The 20,053-nt window shown below is 47.8% G+C and overlaps 2 protein-coding genes across 4 annotated transcripts in view; both read left to right on the forward strand.

The window, feature by feature from the left end:
- Nucleotides 1–13,953, forward strand: part of prex1 (phosphatidylinositol-3,4,5-trisphosphate-dependent Rac exchange factor 1) — a 147,214-nt gene extending 133,261 nt beyond the window's left edge. Inside the window, exons 32-40 of the mRNA XM_056273226.1 lie at nt 1,152–1,369; nt 2,217–2,319; nt 5,341–5,484; nt 5,984–6,098; nt 7,024–7,090; nt 8,246–8,421; nt 8,651–8,753; nt 10,646–10,713; nt 10,844–13,953. Coding sequence (XP_056129201.1) covers nt 1,152–1,369; nt 2,217–2,319; nt 5,341–5,484; nt 5,984–6,098; nt 7,024–7,090; nt 8,246–8,421; nt 8,651–8,753; nt 10,646–10,713; nt 10,844–10,886 — 1,037 coding nt within the window. The 3' untranslated portion in view covers nt 10,887–13,953. The remainder of the gene's footprint in view (nt 1–1,151; nt 1,370–2,216; nt 2,320–5,340; nt 5,485–5,983; nt 6,099–7,023; nt 7,091–8,245; nt 8,422–8,650; nt 8,754–10,645; nt 10,714–10,843) is intronic.
- Nucleotides 13,954–15,772: 1,819 nt separating this feature from the next.
- Nucleotides 15,773–20,053, forward strand: part of LOC130106780 (potassium voltage-gated channel subfamily KQT member 2-like) — a 38,472-nt gene continuing 34,191 nt past the window's right edge. For all 3 annotated transcript variants that reach the window (XM_056273032.1, XM_056273031.1, XM_056273030.1), the window contains exon 1: nt 15,773–16,071. In XM_056273032.1, the coding sequence (XP_056129007.1) occupies nt 15,773–16,071 (299 nt within the window). The remainder of the gene's footprint in view (nt 16,072–20,053) is intronic.

A 20,053-nucleotide genomic window follows, 5' to 3' on the forward strand; every position in this document is an offset into this window, starting at 1 on the left:
CCGTAATGTTACTGTGATGAACATTACAGTTTTCGAAAGCATCTTTGCAAGGATTTTGATCTTTAAAGGACAGGGGTGAGGCTCGTCGTGTGTGTTCGGCAACAGGGGAGGGACTGCGTTTCACTGAGGGATGCTCCTGCCTCTTTGAAGTGTGCAGAGTGGCATATGGTCCTAGTTAATGAGCACTATCTGACTGATGGGGGCTCAGGCTAATGGAACATCCTGGAGTAGCTTGAGGCCATGTCTGATTAGAATAGACCCAATGGCAGGTTTGGAGGCCAAGATGCTCTCACTTACAGATAAGATGTGATAGAATGTCATTTGGATTGATTGATGGCAAATTGCATGCATGGAAGGAAATCACACAGGACTGAGAGGAAAGATAAATGGCAAGCACCACTAGAAACTTATTTGATTGTGTATGTATATATTATTTTTTTTAGTAATTCCTACCCTCAGTTCACTCTACTTATCTATTAAAGAGTAACTAAACCCTAGACTATCTCTTTGGGTTTGCTGACATCTTCAGGTTAAAATCTATGTAAGGTTGCTGGTCTTGTTACACTGTGATGTTAGCATAGCAAGATAAACACAACTGCAGATAATAACATTAGTAATGGGTTTGTTTGTTTTAGGTGTACCAGTACACTTATCCGCATTGACAGACAGAGTGACAGTACTCTCAGTGCTGATTCTTTGGCACGCATACATTTGCATCAGCTGTGTTTATTCTGCTATGCTAACATCACCATGTACCAGGACTGCCCTGCCATGTTCTTAACCTGTAGTACATAGTTTTTGACCTGTAGATGTCAGCAAACTCACTAAAATTGTCTAGAGTGTAGTTGGTCTTTAACCTCACATACTTCTTGCTCTCCCCTTTAACATCCCCAATGCCTTTCAAACCTGCTTTCCCTACATTTTTTCCCTCTAACTCTCTCTGAACCTTACACCGATCCATCCATATTTTTACACCTGTTTTTCAAAATTAACATTCCTTTACCCCACCCCTATCACCCACTTTTCCTCCTGTCCTCTTCTGTCCCTGATTTTTCTTTTCCTTTCATCCCACTTCAACCTTAACCCCACGCCACCCCCCCCCCCCACCATCATCATTTCACCATTCACTCTCCCCTTCGACCTCCCAACAGACACGTCTCTCCAGCTGCGGCGTGACGTGATCTTCTGCCAGGCGGCGACAGGTGCCCTGTGCACGTTGGCTGAGCAGTTGCTGGCAGCCCTACGGGCGCGCTTCAACAATTCCGGCGAGTACCAGGAGGACAGCAAGGAGATCAGCCGCAAGTGGCTGGAGCAGATCTCTGTTATCGGCGTGCTGCTGCATTTCCAGTCCACGCTGGCGCCGCACCAGGTAGGGCTAGCATGGGTGGGCATTGTGGTGGCGGAAATAGAGGCTGGTGGGTCATACATCGGGCCTGGTGGTGGTCAGATATGACTGCAAAATTGATACTAGGGGCAAAAAAACAACAAGTGGGTATTGATGGAGAGACTCAGTCATTCCTCCCCTCAAAGACTGTGGGAAGTGCACCCCATCAGGGCATTGAACAAACTGCTCTGTGTCAGTGATAAACACTAGAGGACTGTTGTGATCATTAGTTACTTACAGACATGTGCATGTGTTATCGCATGACCCCACCACCCTCAATGCTGTATTCAGTTATACTGGTCTAATGGGGTTTTAAATTGGCCCTTTATTCAGACTGGTAAAACCAGAAATATCCAAAAGTTGCATTGATCTGTGTTTCACGTTTATATTTAACATTAATGCATCGTCAATTATTTTCCCATCCTGGAATGTAAAATGATTTTTACTTTTTATATTTATGGGCTGTGTGAGATATAAGAGAGAGACAACTCTAAAAAAAAATTATTTAAGACACTGGATAAAACTGCCATTAGTGATGATCTCCAGTCTGACTTTTCCTCAGCACATCATTTTATGGGCAGTCTTTGTATGAAAAGTTATCCATGCAATCTTGCACAAGTTGTGTATGGCATTCTGATAACGCAAGTGGTATATGAAAGCACACAACAGCCCTGCTTTGGTTTTTGCTCATTCTATACAAAGTGATCACAATCCTGAAGGCCTTCTAACCGCACAGCTGTCTTCATAGGCTATCAAAACTCCTTTTCCAAGCCCGTCCTCTGGACTGCCATTTTCTTCTTCTCTTCCCCCTCCTCCCCCTCTCATCTGGCAGAAGGAGGAGCGCACCATGCTGGAGGACACCAAAGCTGCCCTGTCGGATCTAGACAAAGTCACTGTGTTCTTCAGGCAACTGGAGGACGAGTGTCTCATTGCAAGTAAGAGAATCAATTAATGACTGTTTACATTTTGTATTGGTCCATTCAGACTCCTGCATCTCACTGAAAGACTGCTAGTACTAAGGCAGCTGTAGGGCTTCACTGCATAAAGTATCATTATGAAGGTTTTACCAGTGGGGTTTCCATTTTCCAGGAACGTGCGACCACACGAGGTCCTCCTAGTCCTTTGGTTACAGACACGGTTGGGCCGAATACTTTGAAAAAGTATTTCACACCTGAGTACTGAATAATCAGTAACTTCTTCAATTACAATACTCAAAAAGAGTAACTTATTCAGATTACTTTTACAGTAAATCTTCAAAAGGCATGTGTGAAACATTTGTGCTGTATCAGTATCATCTACGTCACATTGTTGCTTATTTCTTGGTGTTTCTGGTAGTGCTGCGAGATTAATCTCAATCACAATCACGATGACGGCCTGCGCAATTATATAACTGCAAAAGGCTGCGATTTAATTAAATGATAAAATGTGTGTGTGAACGTCTGTTTGTGTGCAGTCTGCATATCTACACCCCTAATTAAGAGATGACCAATCAGTCTACGGTCACATGACTATCCGGTGTGCTGTGTGCAGACCAGAAAGAAGAAAAAATGGATACCAGGTTAACCCTGATAAACTGGTGGCAACAAAAAAAAAAGAAAAATGCAGCCTCTGTTATATGGCGATATTTTGGATTCAAGCTCAGCGATATTGAGCAGAAAGAGGTACAGTGTAAAACATGCAGAATGAGGGGCGTCCAGGTGGCATGGCGGTCTGTTCCGTTGCCTACCAACACGGGGATTGCTGGTTCCAATCCCCGTGTTACCTCTGGCTTGGTCGGGCGTCCCTACAGACACAATTGGCCATGTCTGCGGGTGGGAAGCCGGATGTGGGTATGTGTCCTGGTCGCTGCAATAGCGCCTCCTCTGGTCAGTCAGGGCGCCTGTTCAAGGGGGAGGCGTAACTGGGGGGAATAGCGTGATCCTCCCACGTGCTACGTCCCCCTGGCGAAATTCCTTACTGTCAGGTGAAAAGAAGCGGCTGGCGACTCCACATGTATCGGAGGAGACGTGGTAGTCTGCAACCCTCCCCAGATCGGCAGAGGGGGTGGGGGAGCAGCAACCGGGAAGGCTCAGAAGAGTGGGGGTAATTGGCCGGATACAATTGGGGAGAAAGAGGGGGGAGAAAATCCCCAAAAAAACACCATGAGTTATTCTGACATACTCAGACTCGCACATATGTACCTAATACACCACAGCACTTCCAGGTTGCGGTGGCGAGCAATCAGGTTTTGTTCCAGGTTGCGGTGGCGAGCAGTCGGGTTTTGTTTGGGGTTTTTCTTAATGAAACGTGGAAATAGCTCGGCAGCGCTGTGGTTTGCATTCTAATGTGTCCTTCCGTAATTATTAGAGGTCAGAGCAGTGCACTAATTCGAGTCAGCAGTTCGTGCCACGGTGTAGGTGGTGAGACGGTAATCTCAGGAAAGGCAGCGAGGAAATCCAAGAAGGCCACACAGAAGTGAAACCCTCACATGCACGTTTCACAAATATAATTACATTTTTAAGTGTATAGGAATGTTACAAATACAAGTATTTCACATTTCCACTATATAGGTATGGTGCATGGTTGTTGCATTCATTTATATGTGTTTAGTCTGAAACTTATATCTGAGTCTTTCATAGATGGAAGCATTGCTCTGCTGTGTGTGTGTGTGTGTGTGTGTGTAGAGAAAAGTTTGATGAAACCCCCCCACACGGTTTCCCTTATTTGCAACCTGGAGAGTGTATCTTTAAAGCCCGGCTCCGGTGGCTATTTCTGCCTTTAATCTCGGCAGTATCTGCATTCACTGGAGGGGCTTTTGGCTGCAAGAGGCCCCGAAGCCAGCCGATATAAAGGACCACCGCATCCTGAGTCCTCTCCCCTTTTCAACAGCCTCAATGTGGCCAGCAGAGATTGCTGCTCAAAGGAAATGCAAAACATGCACTTCCCATTTTAGGAAGGAAGTGTATGGATAAGTAAGAAATGTGCTATTCTAGGTCATTACGCCGCCATGAAGAGTATGTGTGTGTGTGTGTACACACGTACACGTATGTGCAAATCCACACAAATGCATGCGCATACACATACCCCTGCACTTACGTACACTGTTTATTCCTGCAAGTGGGAATTGAACGTAGGCATTCATACATATTCACCAATTCATCTGCAACCCTGGATCTCATTTGCTTAGCGGCGATGGTGCACACATCAGCACCTTCAGCCCAGCAGTTTGTTCCATCTCAATCGGCTGCAGTGCAGACAGATTGTTGCTTTCTATTTAGGCGGATGGTTTGGTTTGTAGCAGCAACCCACACTTGACAGCACTGATTTGCTAACGAGCAGCTTCCCCGAGCTTGGATCTATAGGTTGGGTAGAACCAAGAAGTATGGTGCCTAAGGCCCGCTGAGGTCATCCTCCAACCTCACAAACAACTCCAGAGTAGTATGGTGTTATGGGATCCTGTGGAACGAGCACTAAGACTCTTCTTCACTTACAGGATAGGTTCACTTTTGTCGAGCCCAGATCTCGTTCACATGTTGCTGGGCATCATCTAGAAACATACAGATTGAAAAAAAAAACCCACTGATCTCTTCAGTATACAGAAACTTAACATTTTTCTGAATCTTCTTACTGGTCTGCAACACAGTCCAACGGAGCAATCGTTTAGGCGTTCAAGAACCATGAATCATCTTTCCGAAAAGGGGAAGCTCACAATACAGGAACAGTGTATTCCACTGAAAAAGCTGCAAACCATGCTTTCTGTTGCTGGTAAAACAGCTTTATTTTGCACTTCCACAAATGTGTTCACCATTGACCAGTTACTGCTGTTCGGTTACTGGTATTATTTACCAAGTTTCCTCAAGGTAAATAACGTGGAACATTCTGAGGTATAAAAAAACCTTTGGGTGGTGGCTCCTGCAGAACTTTTCCATTGACTGTATCTGTGACTGTAAATGGATTAATATCTGTGTGTATTCCAGACACGCCAGTGTGCTACCAAGTGGAGGGCAGCCGACAGGCGCTGAGGGTCACCCTGTACCTGGACAGCTGTCACTTCAACGAGCTGCCCAGCCGGCTGCAGAACGGAGGCAGCCTCAAGCTCCACACCGTCCTCTTCACCAGAGGTGAGTTACAGTCAAAAATGGGACTTGTACTAAGGCTCAAAAGCTAGAGCATGACACTATTACACCAAGACAGACAAGCTATGCTACGGCAAAGCATTTTAAAGTCTGCATCTTCACATTCTTCCAGTTCCGTATTGGCCTGTGCTGGGCTAGTTTGAATATCAGTCAGCTAGCCTGTCAGTTAGCTAGCCTGTCAGCTAGCCTTTAACAAGTACCAGTTGGACAGTAATCCCTTTGGGAGAGCTTGTATTGTTCATATGTACATCAAAGTGGAAGAAGCCAGCAATCAAACGCATCGATGCAGGAGCCCATATAAGTGGAGGGACATTGCCCCCTACAGGCAACTATTGTGACATGCAGTTGTTGAAAATTGTTGGTTTGAATTGGCTCTTTCCTCTATGTAATTATTATTCGCTATAGAGTGTGTGTGTGTGTGTGTGTGTGTGTGTGTGTGTGTATTTGGTTGTTGAGCTAAATGCTATCTGTCTGATTGTGGCAGCCTTGGATCGACCAGAGGGAGTGTCCCAGCAGGACCACATAGCCATGGAGGAGTTCCAGCAGCGCACCAACGCTGTCTCTCTGGAGAGGGTCAAGGCCTATTACCGTAGACTCAGGTACACCCTGCACTACTCCATCACACTGGAACATAGCATTGTGGGGGTTTTACTCACCGGCCCTCTGAGTACAGATCACTTTAAAATGAGTACATTCACCCTTGGCGTTGCACTCTGAACAACCTCCATGGTCAGGGTGTGTTTTTCAACCTCAGTGAAATCTTGCTGAAAGATGATTTAGCTCAACCTGTCCTAACAAAGAAAATTTCTGTAAGCTGAACACAATATATCGTATTTCTCAGAAAATTCAGTTATTTCTTTTGTCTCATTTACCCTCTCAGTTTTGCTATTTCTCAAACACGAGTGCATATTTTGAGAATTTGGTTGTGATTTTAAACAATTATTCTTGCATTTCCAGGAAAGTTAGCAACTTGAATAAATCAAGTAAAAAGATCCTAATGTCACTGCAGCCCTCTACTTGTGACATTTTAAGAGTTTAGTACCCGATAGGGGTAGAGCAGTGGTTAGCGCGGTCGCCTCACAGCAAGAAGGTCCTGGGTTCGAGCCCCGGGGTAGTCCAACCTTGAGGGTCGTTGTCTGCGTGGGTTTCCGCCGGGTGCTCCGGTTTCCTCCCACAGTCCAAAGACATGTAGGTCAGGCGAATTGGCCATACTAAATTGTCCCTAGGAGTGAATGTGTGCGTCAGCCCTGTGATGGCCTGGCAGCCTGTCCAGGGTGTCTCCCCACCTGCCACCCAATGACTGCTGGGATAGGCTCCAGCATCCGCACGACCCTAAGTTGGATAAGTGGTTTGGATAATGGATGGATGGAGTACTCAATAGTTAAGTGTATCCATATAAGCAGTTGTGTTCTCAGAGGGCTTTACATTCACACAGTGTCAAACGGATATATACAGTTGACTGTACTAACCGTAGATAGAGCTGTAAAAGCTAGAAATATATCATTTTTCTTTCTGTCCTAACAGGGCTTTCTATTTAGAGAAATCTAATCTTCCCACGGACTCCAATACTACAGCGATGAAGATTGACCAGGTAAATATACACATACTGTTATTTCTAACGTTTCAAAATATTTGCCATTCCATGCATTTTATAATGTTTTTAAACTTGCATATTTTTCTGTGATGACAGATTCTGTATGTTACAGTATGTAATGACATCACATTTTGTAGTCGCTGTAAGTTAATATACATATAACAGGAGTCACTTTCTATGTAATTTTTTGACTGAATATAAATGCAAGCGCAGATACTGGGCCTTGAAGTTAGAGACCTCCAACCAAGAATTTCCAAAGTAAGATGACCGGCATCCTGTTACTCCACTTGGGAACCCCCCATAGCTCGTTATGATTGCCTTATTAACCCCAACTAACCTCAACACTTCCATAAAGATTCACCCCAACATAAAAAAAAAATTTCCGGGACGTCAGGATGGCATGGCAGCCTATTCCGTTGCCTATCAACATGGGGATCGCTGGTTCAAATCCCCGTGTTACCTCCGGTTTGGTCCGACGTCCCTACAGACACAATTGGCCGTGTCTGTGGGCGGGAAGCCGGATGTAGGAATATGTCCTAGTCGCTGTGCTAGCGCCTCCTCTGGTCGGTTGGGGCGCCTGTTCGGGGGGAGGGGGAACTGGGGGGAATAGCGTGATCCTCCCACGTGCTACGTCCCCCTGGTGAAACTCCTCACTGTCAGGTGAAAAGAAGCGGCTGGCAACTCCACATGTATCGGAGGAGGCATGTGATAGTCCGCCGCCCTCCCCAGATCGGCAGAGTGGGTGGAGCAGCGACCGGGACAGTTCAGAAGAGTGGGGTAATTGGCCGGATACAACTGGGGAGAAAAAGGGGAGGGGCGGGATCAAAACAAAAAAAAAGGTTTCCATTTGAACCCGAGCCATGACTGGAGTATTCATAGAGTAGAATTAATATTTTAGTGTCCCAGACTGACTGTAGCTGAAATAGTCTTCAGTGATAACAGCTGAAATAGAATTAGACCAACCGTCCCGAGTCTAGTGTCAACATTTAGAGCCTCATACCAAGGATCTTCTCATCTACCTTTTAGAAAAAAAACCCTGGAGAATTCACCTTTAATCTTCTTTGCGTTATCCTTGAAACGTCTCCTACCTGCCTGTGATTATGTTTCGCTTTTGGAGTCAATCTGTTTGACCTTTGACCCCCATCCTTCCAGCTTTTGCGTCCCCTCAACACCCTGGAAGACCTTTGCCGGCTGATGCAGTCCTACGTCAACGTGCGCCCCGGCGCCCAGGGCCACCCGTCGGGAGTCAGTGTGCTGTGTGTGTCTTCAGAGCTGTGCAACCGCCTGGGAGCATGCCACATCACCATGTGTGGCACCGGCATGCAGAGGTCAGGCTGGCACGGCGCCACACATCTGAAACTGCTTATGCAGGATCCCTTCACTGTCGGCTCAAATAAAGATTTACACGGTGTGCAATTTGCCTGGCATGCACTACCGAAAGGGCAGCGAATCCTACGCCGGCCGGTTTGCACATATAACGTTCATATTTGTGACGCTACTACATTACTGTAGCGAGTATTGACCCGTGTGCATGTGTGTTTTTTTTTTTTCTTCCAGATGTACACTAACTGTGACTCTTGAGCAAGCCATGATTCTGGCAAGAAACCACGGCCTCATGCCTCGTTGCATCATGCAAACCATGGACATCATGCGCAAACAGGTGCAACACAGAAACATGCACACACACGTCTTTTCCGCATCTAGAACAACCAAGGCCGCCATTTTGGATTTTCAAAGTTTAATAACTTCGTGAGAAAAAAAAAGATACAGACCTGCCGCTCCCCGAATGCTCCTAAAATTGCATATATTTGCATTAAAATGAGTTTTAGATCAATTGCACACAAAAAAGTTGTGATAAGATCTACCTAAAACGTTCATGAGCGTGAGCGTGTGCGTCATGTGACTATTTATGATGCGTGTTGGTCGCGTCATTTCCTTCGTGAAGTTCATTGCTCTGTCCTAGAAACACACTAGCGTCCTCCAGTGCAGAGAAATAGTCTAAACTTGATTTTTGATTATTGCCAACATGTCTGGGTACAGACGCCGTTACAGACGCACCATGACTACCACCGAGGCGCTGCAGTATTTACAGGCGTTGGACAGCGGCTGTTTTAAATTGTTTGAAAGATAGTATTAAAGTTGTTAAAATGTTAATTTTGGTGTCAGTTGGTTTCATAACAGACATACAAACATATGTAATGCATTAATATCTCAACTGGGTGTTTATCTTGATGGAATATAGAGTTTAAAAACTGTGGTCGCTCTAGTAGTTTTTAAGTTCCAGTCGTTGTTTGGGACTGTTTCAGTATTTATTTTCAGTTCTTGTTCCACATTTCACGTTTTATAGGCCTTGTCATGTTTGGTAGATTAGCAATATGTGTTTTCCGTTTTGTTTTTCAGGTAATATTTTCACTTTTTCAATTTTGCTATTCAAGTTTGACCATGTCTCTCGGAAGTTTAAATTGTTTAAAAAATAGTATTATAGTTGTTAAAATGTTAAGTTTGGTGTCAGTTGTTTCTTAACAGACATACTAACATATGCAATGCATTAATATCTCAGTTGGGTATTTATCTTACCAGAATATAGAGTTTGAAAACCGGCCGTCATTTTGACCGCCCATGGTCGTTTTAGGTAGGAGTGAAATCCCGGTCATTTGTGTGTTAAAGACACTAAAACGTCTGGGCGTGGGGTCCGCGGTGGTGTAGCGGTCTAAGCATCGGCTTTGTGCCGATGCAGTTGCCCACTGGAGACCGGGGTTCGCGCCCCGGTCTCGTCAGATCCGACTATGGCCGGACTCGATCAAGCAGCAATAATTGGCAACGCTATCTTCGGGAGGGGGGCGGAGTCGGCTTGTGTTCGTCACATGAATGCATCTCTGTGTGTGTGGGAGAAAGCAGTGGTTCGGCCTGGATTCACCTTGTCATGAAAGTGGCGAGGCGTCTCCTTCGAGACTGCCGGCCGGAGAGATGCAGCTGGCGAATGCATGCGGTACGAGGGCGGGTGTTTGAACTAAAATAGGGATCGATTAGCCACTAAATTGGGAGAAAGAGGGGAAAAATCAGAAATAAATTTAGAAGAAAAAAAAAGGTCAGGGCATCTGGGTAGTGTAGCAGTCTATTCCGTTGCCTACCAACACGGAGATCGCCAGTTCGAATCTCTGTTACCTCCGGCTTGGTCGGGCATTCCTACAGACACAATTGGCCATGTCTGAGGGTGAGAAGCCAGATGTGAGGATATGTCCTGGTCGCTGCAATAGCGCCTCAAGCGGTCGGTCAGGGCACCTGTTCGGGGGGGGGGACTGGGGGGGAATAGCGTGATCCTCCCATGTGCTATGTCCCCCTGGGGAAACTCCTCAGGTGAAAAGAAGCGGCTGGCGACTCCACATGTATCGGAGGAGGCATGTGGTAGTCTGCAGCCCTCCCCGGATCAGCAGAGGGGGTGGGGCAGCGACTGGGATGGCTCTGAAAATAGGGTAATTTGCCAGATACAACTGGGGAGAAAAGGGGGGGGGGTGACAAAAGACACTAAAACGTGAATCCTTTCTCTCTCAGGGGACAAGAGTGGAGCTTTCTGCTAAAAATCTCAAGGTGATGGACCAGATGCCCCCCGCAGCCCCCAGGTACCATTTAAAACATCCCAAACAGTAAAACCCATTCAAAGCACATCTGTCTTTACTGTCATTACCATGCATTGCTTGTGGCCTTTAGACAAGCTGGACTTCTCATCCATGTCTTTCCATCTTTTACCAGGCTGTTCAAGCTGTGTTTGCCGCCCTCAGACGGTGAGCTGTGAGGGAAGCGTTGCTTCAGTATCACCGCACAACCCTTTCTTACCTACTTAACAATCAGGACCCATTTAGGAGAGGTCACAAGTGAAAAGGAAAACGAGATGAAGGAGAACGAGTGAGGACAGGCGGCGTTGTCGGGACTTTTCATTAGAGGGATACTGATGATGCAGAGACCCGTGCAGCCTCCGGCACCCCCAGCTCGATGCGGAGCAGTTCAACACAGACGCACCGGAGTCTTCTACACAGCCGACAGACTGTGGCATTCGGCTGTACATGTCCGGTCTTACTGTCAAGCCCCTCGGGTAGAAACGAGTGTTAGGGATGTTACTAACTCAATAACCCGTCAGTGCCCCGGCGAGGGGAGTGTTTGAAAACGTTTTGAACATGAGAATACAGAATAGAATACACTTTATTAGTCGTTTTTGTACATACATACAGAGAAATTCACCCTGCATTTAACCCATCCTAGCTGTGTAGTGAGGAGCAGTGTGCAGCTGCAGCACCCGGGGACCAACTCCAGTTCTTTTTCCTATTGCCTTGCTCAGGGGCACAGACAGGAATATCAACCATAACATACAGGACTTTTTGATGGTGGGAGGAAACGCACCCTGACACGGGGGAGAAAGTGCAAACCAACACAGAAAGGACCTAGGACGGCCTGGGGTTTGAACCCAGGACCGTCTTGCTGTGGGGGCAACAGTGCTAACCACTGGGCTGCCGTGCCGCATAACCATGTTTAAGGACCGGTTTGAGGACCCCCGCAAAGACAGCCACGTGGCTCATTGCTCATCGCAGAGCTGTTATTAACTGGATTAATAGAACTACCTGTCGCTGACTTTCATCCAGGATGCAAATGTTGTTGACTTTGCCTCGGACTGCAACTCTACAATACTCTAAGCTGTCTCGTTGTCACGTCGGGGCTGGTGTCCCCCCCCCCCCGGGGCTCAACGTTGGGTCTAGAATTAAAATATAACACCCCGACTAACCCCAGGTGTTCACGCTGGGTGACCGATTTGACATAATTAGTCAGAGAAAGTGAATGAATAGTTAGAGGGATGGAAGTAGGGATCGAGGGATTGGATGAAGAGGATGGATGGTAGGAGGCTGCGCTCGCCTCGGCCCCATTGCATGTGGTATATGTGCAATTACTGTAGGTTAAGTGTATGTACTGTATTGCTGCACTATATGAAGGATTGTTATTTATTGCATTGAGAAGGAGCATTATTATTCCTCACTCATATCAGGTATTAAGGATTTTAAAAGCATTCCAGCCTACATATTGAACAATATTTAAAGGACCAATGGTTTGATTTTTTTTTTTTTTTGACGCAGTTGCCTTTATGTTTGCTCTATTTACCTCCATAAAGTCAGATTATGTTGGTGAGTGTTCAGCTTCAGGGAGTCCAAGGGAGAAAAGAATGATAGAAGATGGCTTATCAGAATCAGGGAAGGGAAGCTAAAGCTAACCGCGGCGTGCTGTTTTAGCGTGCGCCCGCAGGCGGCCGGAATGTCGAATAATTTGTTAAATTATTAATATATTAGCTAAATGATCGTACTAGCTGAAGGATTTGCCTGCTGCCTGTTCAAACGCGTTGTCGTTTCCGCAGGTCGCGTTTGGTTTCGAGGAAGATCTTAAGCTGTCTCAAGACCGCCGCGTGCGGGCGGGCGGGCGTTGGCGCAAGCACAGCGATTCGTCCACTAAAGCTGCGGTATTGGCAGAAGTGCTTTAGGGGGCCGACACAAGCAAAGGGAACATTCGAGGGGTCGCGGTAACATTATTTTACTGAAGATTTTATTTTCTTGTACATACAAACTGTAACATGTCCGCCAGAGGAGAGAAGGAAAAAAAACGTGGTTTATGTCTCACAAGATGCTATAATTTAAATTTGATTGTTTTTTATGGAGATAACATTTTAGATTCTTTTTGTGTTCATAGCTGTATATCCGAGGAGAAGCGAGTTTCTCTCCACCAGGCGTAATCTCACTGACAGGGAGGCGGATGTCGTGACCTGCGCGTGTCCGAGTGCGTCAGACGAAGCCGTGCGTTCTGCAGACGGACCGCTCGGCCGTCTTCTTCTATTTATTGAAAGGCTCCTCTCAGGTCCCACATGAGCAGGCTGCGACGGTCTGCACACTCTCCCTACAGTGCTAGCACGGCTGCTATGAATGGGGTGAAGGTCCCCCCCCGTCAGATCTGATCCAAGCTCCCCCGTCACATCTGGTCCCTCCAGGTGGCGTACAGATCTGTGATCATCTCTCTACTGTTGCCATGGTTACCGTTTCTCACACCGGCAACTCTTCTTAACAGTAGCGGTGTGACGCTGTCTTGCCCGAGAGTGCAGCGTCAACTGTACTCATAACCTGGTCTTGTTTCTCCTTATCTTTTTTTTCTTGGATTCCCCCCCCCCTTTTCCTCCCCAGTTGGAATTACCCCACTCTTCCGAGCCGTCCGGGTCGCTGCTCCGGCCCCCCCCACCCCCACCCCGCCGATCCGGGGAGGGCTGCAGACTACCACATGCCTCCTCCGATACATGTGGAGTCGCCAGCCGCTTCTTTTCACCTGACAGTGAGGAGTTTCACCAGGGGGACGTAGCGCGTGGGAGGATCACGCTGCCCCCCCTCCCCCAAACAGGCGCCCCAACCGACCAGAGGAGGTGCTAGTGCAGCGACCAGGACACACGCCCACATCCGGCTTCCCACCCGCAGACACGGCCAATTGTGTCTGTAGGGACGCCCGACCAAGCCGGAGGCAACACGGGGACTCGAACCAGCGATCCCCGTGTCGGTAGGCGATGGAATAGACCCGCCACACCACCCGGACGCCTTCGTTTCTCCTCGTCTTTAAACCGTTTTCCTTTTAGCTAATGATTGCAGTATGTTGGTCTACCTGTAAAACCAATATGTCAATGATTACTCATCTATTTACATTATTCTAATGTTTCATTACTGTACATACTTTATTTGCAATGTTACGTTGCTTGAATATAACTGTACAAAGGATTTTTTTTCAGTCTTTCTAAATGTATCATTGTATAAATGGATCCTTAACAAGCTAGTAAATAAAACGTTGACGACGTGTTTATTTTCATCTGTACGCCTAATTGAATCAGCATGACTTGTATAAAGTGGTTTTTGTCTTGCAGGCCGTGCAGGGCGTAGGTGTCATCACACGACACAGATGTGAGCGGTACCAGACCACCGTCTCATGTAGGCTATATTAATACTCTATTTTTTTTATAAATCAATCGAGAGGGGTGTTCAAATAACACAAATCTGACGAACATTTTGAATTGTGATAACCCCACCTACATCAATTTGCATTTGATTCTTATTACATTTTGGATCGAGCCTCTGGCCCGGTGTGTCCATCAGCACAGTCTGTTTGAGGAAGGACAGGAAATGCCTCTGTTGTGCATCTCTCCAGTGTTTACACATCCTGTGGAAATCATGACATGTTGTGGGTTTATTGAGCCACGGATGGTGTCAGGCAAGGCTTGATTCATCGCAGCGTTGCTGAACAGCACTGCTGCCATGTCGGCGGCGTCATTTACACCCGGCCTTTTATGCAGCGTGTATCTGGATTTTATTATGATGGGTTTATCCACACGGCATTTATACACTGCTGTCCAAAAAAACAAAACAAACACGTGCTGGTGTCTGGACACAAATCTAATTAGCCTCCAGTTGTTTTTCCCTGGGCCCTGTGATGGCATGGCGGCCTGTCCAGGGCGTCTCCCCGCCTGCCGCCCAGTGCCTGCTGGGATAGGCTGCAGCATCCTCACGACCCTGAGAGCAGGGTAAGCGGCTTGGATCATGGATGATATTCGTCTGGAAGAAAGAGACTAAGCTGGGCTTTTATCTTATGAAGGGGTTGGAAAGGGTAAAATTGGCAGTTTAGAGATACACACTGATGCAGGTTGGTGTTGTTATCCTATCCAACAAATCAATTCATAGTTAAATTCCCCATTAAAAAACACATAATTTAGACACCCCACATGTTAGGATTCCCTTCAGATTCATGTTGGCACCTGAGTATGACCCACCCCCACTCAGTTATTTAACTTGGAGGAATTTGCCAAGTCTCAGCTGGCTGTGAAGTGATGTACACCGGTTTGCATTTGTAAGGGCAGACTCACTCATGGTCAGCCACCAACCATTACAGATGCTGACTGATTTTTTTTATTATTATTATTATTTTTTGCAGCATGCACCCTTTACAATTCCTTAAGTGGGACCACCGCCACGAGGAAGGCAAACGAATAAAAAATGCATTACGTTGACATAGATTTGGGTCTCCATTATCCAGGACGCATCAATATTGTATGGCTATGCATCATGAAAGGAAAGCCTCTCTGTCAGGGCTGCTCTCCAGTGGAGACAGTATGCGGGCTATCTTGGGGGAAAAAGACATTTTAGGAACACGAAAGCTCCATAGTTTGACAATACCCCAACCATGATCTTCCTGCTGTCGAATCTCAACTTTTAGCTGTTTCCATGAGGATGCTGAGCCACCTATTGTCTGGCTGGCCCAGGCCACTTCAGCACGATGCTACCTGAATAAGTTTGCATCATTGTCTGAGGTAGACTCCTCGTTGCAAGGGGGGAGGGGGGGGGAGAGAGAGAGAGAGCTATGATATGTTGATGCTCATTGTTATATGGGGGGCATCTATAGTCGGGTTTAGGTGCGTTTGCCTCTGCTGCGTGTGTCAAATGGCCGGAAGGGGCGAAGGTAAAAGCTTCCACATTGCAGTTTCGCATGGTTATCGCAGTTGGTCTCCCGTGCAGGGGGGATCCGCACCATCCGCCTTCCCCAGCACACACCCCTCGCCGGTGATGCGTCCCCGCGGCCACGACACGCCAAACTCCCGGTCAGAGCCGACGCGACTTTAGGATGGTGCAGAAATCTCTCAACGGCGGGGTGTACCCAACTCAAGCCGGGGAGAGGAAGCACAAAGTCGGCTTCGTCGGTCTGGAGCCCGGGGCTCCCGAATCCAGCAGGGACGGGGCGCTGCTCATCGCGGGCGCCGAGAGCACCAAGCGGAGCAGCATCCTCTGCAGACCCAGGACCAGCATCTCGGCCGGCAGACCGAGACCGAACAAGAAGAATGCCAGCTATCGGAAGCTGCAGAATTTCCTCTACAACGCGCTGGAGAGACCGCGGGGATGGGCGTTCGTCTATCACGCTTACGTGTAAGTGCTGCCCGCGCGCGGGGGGGGGGGGGGGGGGGGTCGGTGTTCCGCCTTGCTTGTTGTCGCCTGCCGGCCTAACTCCTCCGCGACAACCTGCCGCGGTTGTGGAAAGGTGTTTGCTTTTTCGGCGATGTTGGGTATTCTGGGTTGAATTGTGTGGGGCTGCGCACGCCTCGGCGCGGCACGGGTCCGCACGCGTGCACGTCGCCGGTTAAGAGTACGTCCGTGCAGCCCGTTTCGTGGTGTTGTCTGTGCCCGTTCACGCGATGCGTCAGTGGCTTTTCTGTGCCTCAAACGGTAAAGGCCGACAGCCTACCTGACGCTGCCTCGCACGTTCTCCTTGTAGGCTGTATCATCTCCACAGCATCGCTACCGTGTGTGTGTGTGTGTGTGTGGGGTGGTTGGGGGGGGGGTGGTGGTTTCAGCACCTCGGTCACCGTGGTCAGCTCCGTTGTGCCGCAGGCGTTGCAGTCATAGTATTGTAGCGAGTTCGCGAGGGGCAGCCGGGAACCGCCGCAGCCGGGACGCGAACCCGGGACTCCCGCACCACGGGGCGACTACGTTAGCCGAGGGGCCAGCGAGTATATTCATCCGCGTGCGTGTTTGCTTCGTGCGTGTCTGCTGCGTGACTGAAAATCAACTGTGTGTGTGGCACAAAGTGAGGCTGTGCCAACTGCGGCTGTGCCAACCAAACCGGTCTACGCCACGCCTGGCTTCGGCTGAAAAGGAATGGTGGTGTCGGTGGATAAGTCGCATCTGGTCCAGGTGAAGCCACTGCCCGGGCCGTGCACGGAGAAGCGTCTCACCCCGAGGCTCGCGTCTTGATCCTGACAGCAGGAAGAAAGAAAAAAGACATCTTGCAGACAGAAATGTTGCGTGGGGGGGGGGCTACAGGACACAAGCGTGGCTGTCGGCAGCAAGCAAACGAGGCTGGCAAATCGTTAAGCAACTCGGCGACCACCGGGGGAAGTGAACCTGTGTCGAACCGGGGAAATAAAGCCACTCCCGCCCCCCCCCCCCCGAGTCAGGATTCAATATTAACTGAATAACATGGCAACCAACATGAACTCAGCCTCCTCTTAACCCTCTATTGTTGTTGTTGTTGTTGTTGTTTTAAGGGGGTGGGGGCAGACCCATGCAAGTGGTTGAACCGGAAATAACTGAAGTGAAATAATACTTTGATAACACAGAATTACTCCAGTAGCACCAACTCGACAATCATCCTGTACTGTCTCAAATCAGTATCTGCTCAGAGGCTTGGGGTCAGACTCCCCACAGAGTAAGGAAAGTCGCGTGACCTGAAACAACCCCCCCCCCCACACGAGTCTGTAAGGCCATCCAGTCCAAAATGCAGGAGTACCTCCAGTCAGAAGGCACTCTACATTCACTATGCCATGCAGCCTGTCTGCAGCCGCCGCTCCATCTGTCCGCTCCATACATGATTCATGGCCACCGCACGTCACTTAGTCTGCCTACTGTTGTCCTTCTGGCAGCCAGCTGATTTATGAAACCGCCCTGCTGACTTCAGAGGCATCTCTCACCCCTGACCCTTCACTCCACCCCTCTCATCTCCATTACAGAAGCCACCGCTGCCTTGAAATGAGGAGAACTGGTGATCGTTTGTCTCTGGGCCATAAGCTCTCATTTCTTCATAGGAATGACCCACGAACTGCTGGCCAGATGTTGTGTTTGATGGGCTTATCTGTGATGCACGTGTGAAGGATAGATAGGTGCAACCCGAGTATCACAATCATGTTTATTGGCCATGTAGGTTTGCACATACATGGATTTTGACTCCGGTTTCAAGGCTCTCTCGGTGTACTTCACATACAACAACAGTCTTCAGATATATACACAAGGATGACTTATACAGGCTAAATAAGAGTAGTCCCTGGCGCTTTGCTCATGGGCTCTGTTGAAACAGGGCCTAAAAATGAAGTTTATCCCTTAAAAATAAATATATATGAAGGGAGTAAGTAAATACAATCTCAGAGTCTCTATGAGTCGCTCTCATAAGGACCAACAATAACTAAACCAGAAGAGAAGACACAAATTGGCTTTGCCATTAAATATGCCCCCATTTGACCCTTCTCTTACTGAGGAGGTTTTCCAAAGTTTGTGTTTTTCCCCTGCCTTTGGAAATGCATCGTTTGATTTACCCTGGCATGTGGGATTTCTGTTACTTGAAATCAACATTGACAGCTTCATTATTTTTCCTTCTGGGTATAATTTGAATTCATCTTAATGAATTACACGGGGAAGGTCATATAAACGTCCTCCGTGTACACCACAACTTTTATAGAGGAGTTTAGTGTGCGGTTCAAGGCTGCAGCCGTTTGGGGGAGAACACAGCAGGCTCCTGAGCTGCCAGCAAGTCTCTGTTAGAGTCCCCCCCGAGGAGGCCTGAGCTCCCTGGTCCTAAACATGAAATTTATTCCTTAACAAAATAAAATAAAATAAAATCTGCGATGTGTGGGCGGGACAAGGATTGGTATGATGCGCTAGAGTGGAAGTCAGCTTTGAAATATTTGTCACCGTCTCTTGATAAGAAGTTTTTTTCAATTATTCTAAAAGAAAAACAAGTTAAAGTTGAGTGGAGAGCTATAGCTGTACCTGGACTGGCTTGCAAAACAATGGCAAGTCCTGGAAACCTTGGTCGACATCATAAGGGTCCCGTGGAGACCAGGAACAGGACCCACATGCAGGCGGCAGAGACTGGCTGGGATATAGCAAGGCTTTAATGAACACCGGTACTCACACTGAAGAACTCGGTGGCTAACAAGCGGAACGTTCCTCTATAAACCGGGGCAACCGGGGGGGGGGGCAATATATACTGCTGGGGGGGGCACTCAGGGAAATGGGGAACAGGTGAGCGAGACAGGGCAGGAACAGACATGACAAGACAATCAAGTAATGGGGAACAGGTGAGCCTTGGAAAAAACAAACAAACACCAAACAACCACAACACTGGCCAGCAGAGGCGCTGTAGTGCTGGGCTGAGAGTCTGGAGGAACAGGTACAGGGACAGGGTTAACGTGGACTTTCCACCGAAAAAAGACAGTTCTTGGGTATACTCGGGGTCCGTCTTCCAGATGGTAGTGAGGAGCTTAAGGAAGACTGGCTCTTCTCCGGGGGAAGTGTCCCTCGACACACCGGAGTCCTCCCAAGTATACGGCAGACAGGCTGAGCAGAACTGCTGGGTCCATTTTAGGTCGGATTACACTGTCACGAGGAGAGCAGGAACAGGGCCCAAATGGAGACAGGCTGGGATAAAGCAAGGCTTTAATGAACAACGGTATTTACAGAAACGGAAGCAATCGGTTGCCAACAAGGATAATGTTTCTCTATAATCCGACAATAAGCAGGGGCAACCAGGGGGAATGTACTGCTGGCCTGGGGAGCCAATCAGGTAATGGGGAACAGGTGAGCCTTGGAAATAAAACAAACACAACCATGACAACAAGAGCCTCTTTCACTTCTTAAATGAACTGCATGTGCAAAATGTCTTTTCTCAAAAGGTGACAAAGGAAATTTCACCCCATCGTCAACAAAACGTGTTTAGATTTGTTAAAAAAGATTGATGTACGTAGTAGGTCTTGTAGTTCTTCCACTTGCTGACTGCGTTGTGGGGACGCTTTGTAGGGAAACCGCTGTAGTACCCGAGCAACGGTGGGCCCCCTCAGGACCCTGCGAAGGGGAGGGAAGACGGAGGAATAAGGGGGCATAATACGAGAGCAGAAGGGGAGGAGAGGGTGAGGTGGGTATTTACAGGAGTGCCAGAAGTGATGATGTTGAGGTGTGGTCCTGCTCCTGAAATTCTCTAGATAAGCTTCAATTGTTAGCCTGTTTCCATACATGGCTGTCTTCCACAGCCTGGAGACCAGTAGCGCTGTTCTCCACTGATATGTTCACGGACTTTAGCTCTTGTAGACAAAATTTCACTAAATACAGAAAATATGAGAAAACTATATGTAATATACAC

Source organism: Lampris incognitus, chromosome 2, assembly GCF_029633865.1.
Source record: "Lampris incognitus isolate fLamInc1 chromosome 2, fLamInc1.hap2, whole genome shotgun sequence".
Lineage (NCBI taxonomy): Eukaryota > Metazoa > Chordata > Actinopteri > Lampriformes > Lampridae > Lampris > Lampris incognitus.